We start from the raw sequence: 10,188 nt of genomic DNA, 5'->3' as shown, positions 1-10,188 counted from the left end.
AGCAGTAAATTCTGGTTACACTTAGCTCAGATATGGCAAGTGTGATCTGGTGAAGGTAGGAGTCCATTTTAAACATACATAATCTTTAGAAATAAAGGAAGTTTTCCTGGAATATTTCTGACATTAGTCGTTAAGAATTTGAATACTTGAAAGAAAGTTTAAATTATATCATTTAACTTTGAATCTTCTTCTAAAGTATTATGTATATTAAAGATTACAGAATTCCTCATTCATCAGAGAAGGGTCATTTCATTTCTGGGAAGTATTTGGACATGTTTATTTTAATAGAGTATTTCAATAAAAAGTATTCTAGTATTTTACTTTAATTAAAATCATTGGTATAAAAAAAATCTGTCTAGCTTGATTAACCAGCACCAGGGTTACATTTCACAAAATTTAACTCCATTTTGTTAAGAATTTTTGTTAGAGAATTTGTTAATTAAGTGTAAAGATTCTCAATTATACTGTTTAGTTTTTAAGAGATGAAAGAATAGAAGAAGGTAGAATAGCATGAACTATGATTCAGAAGGAACAGTAATTATTCAAAGGGTTGGAAAGGAAGAAAAAGTGAAAGAGGCTTAAAAATAAGACAAAACCATTTAATGCATTTATGGGAAATTTTATACTCTGCATAAATAAGAAGTATAAAAGTTTAAGGCACAGTGAATATCTATATAAACATTACAAACTGGCCATTGTTGGACAAGTAAAAATAAAATTCAAGAAATGTAACACCTTCATAAATCATTATCTTCCTTCTACTACAATCAGAAAACTTTCTGAGTCAACTCTTTTACATCTGGTACCTCTAGAGAGAGAAGATTCAGGTCACCTTTAGATATGCTTGCCTTTACAGGATACCCAAATATGAGTTTGCATATCTTCTCAAATGAAGATAAAAACAAGGGGAACACATCAGATTATCATTCTTTACTGGTAAACTATAATTTATGATGACATTACATAATCTGAAGATTAACTCTTTAAGCACTAAATTATATAATTTATATCCATGACTAAAAAGATCACCATCACATGCCATGAACCACCATACTATGAATCCATGTAACAGGATTCCAAAAAAGAATTATCTTCCTAAATCCTTCAAATTTCAATTGAAGAACTTAGTGGCCAGATGCTCACTGCTAACAGACTTCCATAATAAGCCCAATGCACCTATGTTGTTTGTTTGAAGCTATACTTTAGGCAGATATATTTAAGACTGAACTTAACGCTATTTAGAAGACTATTAACAATGATTAATCTCTAAAGGCTCTTTAAGTTTGTGAATAGGTTTGTAGCAGCCCCATATCTAAAATATACATTTCTCCTTACATTAAGTTATAAATCAAAGTCATACAGATACCTCTTAAGATTCTGAACACATACAGGAATATTTTCAAAATTAGTTTCATATTATACTTTTGTGAGGTCTGCTAATGGCACAGTGGGTACAGGGATGGCCAACCAGGTCAAGCAAACCCTCCACTGTTGCTACTTCCAAGTGGTTAGTGACTGTTCATTTCATTATGCCACCACTGCACCTTGTACAATATTTAACAGTGAACCCCTGGACGGTTAAGTCTTCATTTGTCCCCCAATATCACCCTGCAACTACATGACCCAGAGGAGGCATTCAGGATTGAATGACTGACATAACCAGAATGCTATGTGGATAATCACTAGGTATTACGATTTGAATACAAATACATTAATAAATTTATCCCATAACTAGTGTTCAAACTTAGCTATTTAAATCTGAATAACTACTGAAAGAGAAAGTAAGATTAAATAACCTTCATTAAAAATGGAAACCCATCTTAATATTTGGTGTTATAAACTCAATCACCTTCCCATGAAATAAAGTTAATTCTCAAGGAAAGAAAATTCAAAATGCTTTTATCGTGCTCCTTTTATTACACTCAGTAAACCATCCTTAGTATGAAATGAATGGTTAGATATATAAATATAAGACATAACATGAGAATATCGAGGGCAAAAATCCTCATTTTAATCCAAGACCACAAATATCAGCTCCAGTTAGTCTTCATCAGCAACTTACCCATTTTTTTTCTTACACAAAGACAAGCTTGATAATTTAACTCTTCCTAGTTGGTGGTTAAGGCTCTAGAATGTCCTTACCTTTTTTAAAGATCATTTTAAAACCAAAGCACTAATTTGACACAGTAAAAGCACAATACAAAGATCCAAATTTCAAGTCTGGCTTTTGCTAGATAGAGTTTAAGAATAAAGAAACATTCTTCCCTTTCTTGATAATAATTTAAAATATAAATAATTGTATTAAGTCCCAAGACCCATTGAATAGAGAATGTGAAAGTTTCTGGTATAAAAACTACCTTAGAAGTCTGATAGTCATTTCATTCTACAGAGGGACAGAGACTGGATTTTGTTTGCTTTCTGTAATTACTTCACAATCTCCCTCCATTTCAAAATTGAGATTCACAAATGAACTGGATGCCAGCGTTTCTGGTTGATCAGACTGAACAACGGAATCAGCCTGCAGCTTATTTTGTTGGTATTGTCTTTCTGCTTCTTCTGACATCCTATTTTCTTCTTCTTCTTCTTCTTCCTAAAAAGAAGTAACAACAATAGTTGAAACATAAATGTCCAAATGGAACAGTATTTTTCTCCCACTTTCAGCACCCAGCACAATGAAATCTAGCTTAATTGTACACATCAATCCTAGGAAAATCTAAGTATTACAAAATTCTAAAATGCATGCTAATCTGATAAAGAATGACTAGAATGAAGCGCCTAGTGTTAGGAGGCTATCTCTGGGACAGCTAGAGGATACACGTCTTCATTATGCAACCCATTCAGTCCACAACAAATGAAACTGAATCAAGAAAATGTAAAAAGGAGACACACCTCCTTCTTCATCCGGTAATACTCATCAATTGCATACTGGTATTTTGGGGTGCTGATGCCCAAAACAGATGCAATCTTCTCTCCAAGAAAGTCACACACTAAAAATATAAAAGTTATAAAAAAAAAATACAAAAGTCAAATGGTTTACATAATTCCATGTACATTTCTTGAGCCCTTTCTATGTGCAAAGCACTGTAGGAATACAAAATTTACAGTCCCTGCCCTCGGAGAGATTATCAACATTCGGTACATCTTATCTGTGTATCTTCCTTGATTTCCCCAAGAAACACTAGTGGCTCCTTCTGGGCTCCCAATAACACTGCTGGGAATAAATAAGCAGTCAAATAGAATGAGAACAATGTCAGGGAACGAAATGGCAAAACAGAAAAATAACTGCTAACAGACCTTTTCTGTTCATGTTCACAAACATGAAAACTGTATCTAAATGAGTATAGCTGTTTTTCAGTCATTTTTTCTTCAAAGCACATCCAGAAGCTAAAGAATGTGTTAAGGTGAAGTATAGGTTAGATTAGTATCTCCAGTGGTAGCTAGCTAGCTGCTGAGAAGGGTGTGACTAAACTCCCCATTGTTTCTCCTTCATTTCTGAAACACCCTACTTGGCCAAGTTCCTGTTCTGGGAATATATGATACTGGTTATACAACATTCAAACAAAAAAGCAATACCTGAGAGGGTGGATGTGGCAGCACGAAGCATGTGAAACCATAAGTAGGGGCCCCAGGTAAGTTTTGTCTGCAACAAGAGGTTAGGTTAGCAACCTTCATACTTAAATTTATTCCATATATTTAGGCCAGGATGAAGCAGTCAAATACTTGGTGGGTACACAGAATATTCTATAGATAGTATAACAAATAGGCTACAATCCAATAAAAAAAATTAAAAGCTTTGTAGACAGAATGTCACAAAGACATTTAACATTCACCCATACAACTACCATCACCTTAAGTCCATGGAATAACCCAAAAAAGTGGCAGTCACTGAAATGGAGTTGTTAAGTCACAACCTTGATTATTTACGAACTGATAATCCAGAGCCTTCCTTTCTCCTGTCTTGCTGCTTTTTTTTTTCTGTCTTCATTGTTCAGAAACACATCACAGTGTGTATACAGTCAATTGAAAGATTTGTAAGGAATCATACATACAACACACTTCTGGTTTAGTGGTGAACTGAGGTTCAGAGAAATTAAGGATAAGCGAGGGCATATCAAATGAACTTTCAATGGTAAGAAAATAAGTAACCAGTAAGTGGCAAGATGAGTTCTTTTGTTAATTTAAGGATTAAAAAGGGACTAGACCATGCAACCCAAGAAAAGTTTAACATATAACTGGCAGGCTAGAAACACTGGCAGACTGCCATCCACACTACACACCTCATAGTTAACCTTGGTGCTGTAATTCCATAGAAGACTTCTATAAAGCCTGACACATGGATGACAGTTTGCCTCTATGGAGGAAACTGGTCATAGGAGCATGCTTCAATATACCAATATTTTTGTTTATGAAAAGAAAACACAGTTATAGAGCATAGGCTCTATCAAATACATTAGTAATTGTTTCCATATTGGTTTCTCAGAGAGAAGAAAAAGATAAGCCTTAATCCATAATCTTCTTAGATAAGATATGCTGATGATTACAAGAGCATTAAAAAACCAAATACAAGAATATCTGCAAGACTGAAAACCACAGACACTAGAAACTGCTTCTTTTCTGTTGGTGAAATGGAAGTATGGTCCTTTCCTGATATCCGAAGCTGACAAGGTTGCCAATTTCAGTGTTATTTCCTTTCTTCCTGGTTAAGGAAAAATTTTCACCTGAGGGCTTTCAAGTCATTTTGAGTGGACACTATGTGTCTAATCAAGTTCTCATGCAAATTACTTTAAAAAATAGCATCATATATTTCAAATATTATTTTAAAAGGATATATCTAAGACTGGGCAGACAGGCTAAAGCAGAGGAGGAAACAAAATGAAAAGTAGGTGACACTATTTTTGAAAGGACACACAAGAAAGGTACCTCCTTTGTCTCTCTTCACACGAGAATGGATGTCCAAGCAAACAAATACATTCAAGAAAGTACTGTATATTTCTGGCTCCCTGATCAAATCTGCTATATCTTCTGTATTCAGAGCAGAAGGCATTTCTCATGTGGGATAAGGGTTAGTTCAGGGGCTCTGTTTAATATGCTCTAACACTAGCGTTTACATATGTCTTACAGCAAGTGGGACAGTGCAGAAATAAAGGGAATGGAACCAATTTCTATAACACATAGTAAGTGATAGGGCCAAGAAATTACTTAGAAAAAGATTCAGCAAGATTTTGAAGGAAAGTACATATCTCCCACTGGACCAATTCTCTTGAGGTTGTTTCTACAGAAAATAATTGCTAATGTCCAGACTGTAACTACCAATGGGTCAAACCTGTTCCAGAGCTAAGACACTGGATAAGGATTCCTGAAAACCATCTATCATTATCACACAAAATTATACAGAATGAATGAATGGGGTGTTTTGTTCAGACGCTAACCTAGAGTCTGGAACCCTGACACCACTACCGGCATCACTACTGCCCCCACTGTCCCAGTTAACAGGAGAACTGAAAGATCTAGAGTCTTCAAGACTTCCAGGTTATGGGTGCAAACTCTAGTAGGTTCATTCATTTCTTCAAAAATTTAAGTATCTATTTCTTCCTGAATAATTATTCGCTTCCTTAATAACAAACTATTAAGCCTTGCTATTTTGGGACTTTCCTGGTGATCCAGTGGTTAAGAATCTGCCTGCTCATGCAGGGACACGGCAGGTTCAATCCCTGGACCAGGAAGATCCCACATGCCGCAGAGCAACTAAGCCTGTGTGTCTCAACTTCTGAAGCCTGCGTGCCTAGAGCCTGTGCTCTGCGCAATGAGAAGCCTGAGCGCTGCAGTGAGAGAGTAGACCCCGCTCTTAGCAACTAGAGACAGCCCACATGCAGCAACAAAGACTCAGCACAGTCAAAAATTAATTAAAATTAAAAAAAAATTTTAAACCTAAGCATACATGTGTTTTACAACATTATTACACTTTTTCTATCCTGCTGGTTTTCCCATTTACTATATTGAAAATATTAAGCATATTTCTTAAACACTTCTATTTCTACAGGCAGAAAAACTAGGCCCAAAATATAATCATTTGGAAAGCTCGCCCTTCACAATGTAAAACTTCACAACAGAAAACTTACCAATAAATATTCACCAGTAATATATGAGACTGTCCATTCCCTTGTGCCCTCATTACAGTATACTGTCCTTTTCCTTTTTATTTATTTTTATTATTTTGGCCATGCCTTGCATCATGCAGGATCTTAGTTCCCCAACCAGGGATTGAACCCATACCCCTTGTAGTGGAAGGGTGGAGTCCTAACCACTGGACCACCAGGGAAGTCCCACATCCTTTTCCTTTCTTAAAATTTGATAGGCAAAACTGAGCCCAGATCATTTTTAGTTCTGACTATATTATGAAAGGCATCAATCCATTTATATAGGTAGCAATTATGTGCATAATCAAAGTCTTTAATGTGTATAGTTAAATACACATATATATGCATATTTGAGGAACCCTAAACAAAACTACCACAGGTTAAAGGAATTACTGGAAATATGTCTATTCTTAAGACACATCTAAGGTAAAAAATCTAAGGAAAACTATAAAAAGACCTAGGTCTCCATTTCTTACTTTCTATCAGGTACCATATGCCAGGAGTATTATTCTTAAATCTTTATTTAAAATATCTGGGCTTATCTTTAACTGGGTCAGTTCTACAAATCTTCTATATAAGCATACCAATACCAATGCCAATACCTTTCCCAAATTTCTTTGTTCTCAGATTTATGATGCAATAGAAACAAACAGATGGAGAAGGAAATGGCAACCCACTCCAGTGTTCTTGCCTGGAGAATCTGAGGGACGGGGGAACCTGTTGGGCTGCCGTCTACGGGGTCGCACAGAGTCGGACACGACTGAAGCGACTTAGCAGCAGCAGAAACAAACAGAAAATGGACAGTCTGCTCTTCACATTAAGTGAAGCTAGATCTGTCTTCAGTGATTAACACCTGAGAGGATAATTGGTACTTTGCTAAAAAAGGTAACAAATGTTGGTGAGGAATGCAGAGAAACTGGAACCCTTAGTTGCTGTCGGTGCGAATGCAAAATGGTGTAGCCATTATGGAAAACAGTATGGAGGGTTGCTCAGAAAATTAAAAACAGAAATACCATATGATCTAGCAATCCCACTTCTGGGTAGTACCCCAAAGAACTGAAATTAGAATCTCAAAGAGGTATTTCCACTCTCATGTTCACTGCAGCATTGTTTACAGTAGTCAAGGTATGGGAACAACAGGAAGCCAGTGGGAGTCCAGTCTTGGCCACAGCAAGGTGACTACACCACGACTGGCCAGACCTGAAAATCAGCTCGGACTAAGCATGCTGCCTTCCGGTGAAGGAAATACAGACAGGTTTCTTATCACCCAGGTTTCTTGTCTTAGTTTAGGCTTAAGAATTCAAATAAATTCCAACGACAACATGCTACATAGAGGGTAACTTACAATTTTAAGAATGGATAGGGACTTCCAGCAAAAGAGTGGGAGGAACCCTGAGAACCCACAACCCAGTGAAACTGGTGAAAATTATTTTAAATGAACATTTAAAGCCTCTGGAAATGGTCCTAAGGGTATATGACAAATGAGTAAATAACTAATCAAGAAAATAAAGGAAAATGTGATAAGAAAATGAGTATGCAGTACGTGAACCAAGATCATAGGCCTTCCCAGCAAAGTGAAATGGAAAGTCCACTGCAGACTGGTGCAACTAAGAGCACAGGGCTCCTTCCACCCCCAGCTTCCAACTAGAGGCGTTTCTTTCCAGAAAGAATGGGACATTAATCAGCATTTCTCAACCTGCCCAGAAGCCATCTATTCCTGAGACTAACTCCCAGGTGAGTGCAGTTGACAGGGGAGGGCTCCCTTCTTCCATCAGCTTCCACTAACATAATGGAGGCTCTACCTTGAGCATGGTGCAAGTGAGAATACGGCAACACTGACCCCAGTTCATTAGCCAGTGGTTCCATGCCAGAAGAGATGAGCCATGACCTAAGGCTTCCTTCTGCTCCCAACCTCAACTGAGCATTCAGCTCCTAAAGTAGGGGGGTCACGAAGAAATGCACTACTATCCCTAACCCCCACTCTGGAGCTCTCTACCTAAGAGATTTTGCCCAGGAGGAAAAGCAGGCCATCAGACAGATTGCTCCTAATTTCTGCCGTGTGAACTGACTTCATCTGCAACAGAAGTGGAAAAGTCCAAGCTTAAGGGTACTCTCAAAATCAGTGAAGATTTTGGTAAAAGGTACTTGGGAAGAAATTCTTCGATTCTATCAAGATACAGGATCAACTGTAGTTGATCAGCTAGTTTGAAGCAGAGAACAGCAAGTGAGGAGGAAACAGAATTTGTTAAAAGAACCCATCAACTGACTAGACAAATAAACAAGCAAATATTACAACAAAATCAAGATCCTGGGTAGTGGAGATTTGGGAAGACGGAGAGGGGCCCACCCAGAGTTGTTACAATATATTATCTAAAATGTCTAGTTTCAAAAAAAAAGTATGAGACATGCAAAGAGACAGGAAAGCATGACCCATACACTGGGAAGAAAATTAAAAAAGCAGACAACAAAACTACTTGTGAGAGTGACCAGATGTTGGATTTAACAGGAAAAACTCAAAGTAGCCTTTATAAGTATGTTCAAAGAATTAAGGAAACCATAGGGCTTCCCTAGTGGCTGAGATGGTAAAGAATCTGCCTGCAGGGAGGGAGACGCAGGTTCCTGGGTCAGGAAGATCCCCTGGAGAAAGGAATTGCAACCCGCTCCAGTATTCTTGCCTGGACAATTCCATGGACAGAGGAGCCTGGTGAAATATAGTCCATGGGGTCACAAAGAGTCAGATACGAGTGAGCGACTCACACACACACAAACACACACACACACACACGTGTAAAGAAATAAAGGAAGGTATGATAGCAATGCCACATCAAATGAAGAGAAATTATATAATAGAACCAGATGAAAATTCTGGTGTTGAAAAAGTACAATAACTGAAACGAAAATTTTAATAGACGGAAAAAGAAACTGACAGAAATGAGGGGAGAAATAGACAATTCAACAATCACAGTTGGAGACTCCAACACTCCATTTTCAATAATGAATAGGGCAACTAGGCAGCAGATCAACAAGGCAACGGAAAACAAAGAACACTATAAAGCAACCAGACCTGACGGACACCTGTAGAACACTCCACCTAACAACAGCTCTACCACTGCAGGAGACACTTCTACAGTATTCTGCAAGCATTTGGAATTGCCCTCAATGTACAGTTTTACAGTCCTTTGAATGTTTGCTACAATAGAGAATGTGCATCTGATTTTTTTAATAACTAAAATTTATTAGAACCAAATCTGAAGAAAAACTAGTAATAACACTTTTTAAACCAAATCTAAATGAATAATTCTCTATTCTGCTACTCTGCTTTATTTTCTTCATAGAACTATCCATAGTCTGATAATTATATTGTTTATTACCCTTCTGTCTACGGTGTAAGAGCATAAATTTACACTGTCCATTGCTGTATCACCAGCACCTAAAACAGTACCTTTTACAAAGTCAGTAAATATTTCAGCAACTGAACTCTCAGAATGACTACTTAGAAGGGCAACATTCCCTTTTTAAAAATGTACAACTAATCGTAATTTTATAGCCACATCTTTAATAGTTTAGAAGTTCTTAAGTTCAGCTGGTGAGGAACACAGAGTTAAGAACTATACACTCCTAATCAAAACGAGGCGATATAAAAAAGAAGTGACAACCATCAGCGGCGTATAACATGTAATACAAAGGGACAGGAATTCAAGCACTCTGCTTAGTGAAGTAAATCTGAAAGAAACCTATCCATGCTGACAAAAAACTTCTGACTCTCAAAAATAAACCATTCACGCTACTCAAGACAGGGAAGAGGTCCATCCATACTCTGTAAAAATACTGCTTTCTATCAAAATCAAAACACAATGTTATAACCAGAATATAGTTTATTTAAACCTATCCCATGGACAGAGGAGCCTGCTAGGCTGCAGTCCATGGGGTCTTGAAGAGTCGGACACAACTTTTCACTTTCATGCACTGGAGAAGGAAATGGCAACCCACTCCAGTGTCCGAGTCTGGAGAACTCCCGAAGGGACGGGGGAGCCGTGGGTCGGGCTGGCCG

At 37.4% G+C, this 10,188-nt stretch overlaps 1 protein-coding gene across 2 annotated transcripts in view; it reads right to left on the bottom strand.

Moving 5' to 3' along the window:
* Positions 1-257: 257 nt before the first annotated feature.
* The window catches only part of FAM177A1 (family with sequence similarity 177, member A1), a 17,340-nt gene continuing 7,409 nt past the window's right edge, over positions 258-10,188 (bottom strand). For both annotated transcript variants that reach the window (XM_010835294.1, XM_010835293.1), the window contains 3 exons: positions 3,574-3,640; positions 2,890-2,987; positions 258-2,590 (listed from right to left, as the gene is read on the bottom strand). In XM_010835294.1, coding sequence (XP_010833596.1) covers positions 2,384-2,590; positions 2,890-2,987; positions 3,574-3,640 — 372 coding nt within the window. In that variant the 3' untranslated portion in view covers positions 258-2,383. The remainder of the gene's footprint in view (positions 2,591-2,889; positions 2,988-3,573; positions 3,641-10,188) is intronic.

The sequence above is a fragment of the Bison bison genome, unplaced genomic scaffold (genome assembly GCF_000754665.1).
Source record: "Bison bison bison isolate TAMUID 2011002044 unplaced genomic scaffold, Bison_UMD1.0 scf7180017864041, whole genome shotgun sequence".
Taxonomy (NCBI): Eukaryota; Metazoa; Chordata; class Mammalia; order Artiodactyla; family Bovidae; genus Bison; species Bison bison.
Note: the sequence above shows the minus strand (reverse complement) of the source record. Positions and strands in the feature narration are given on the sequence as shown.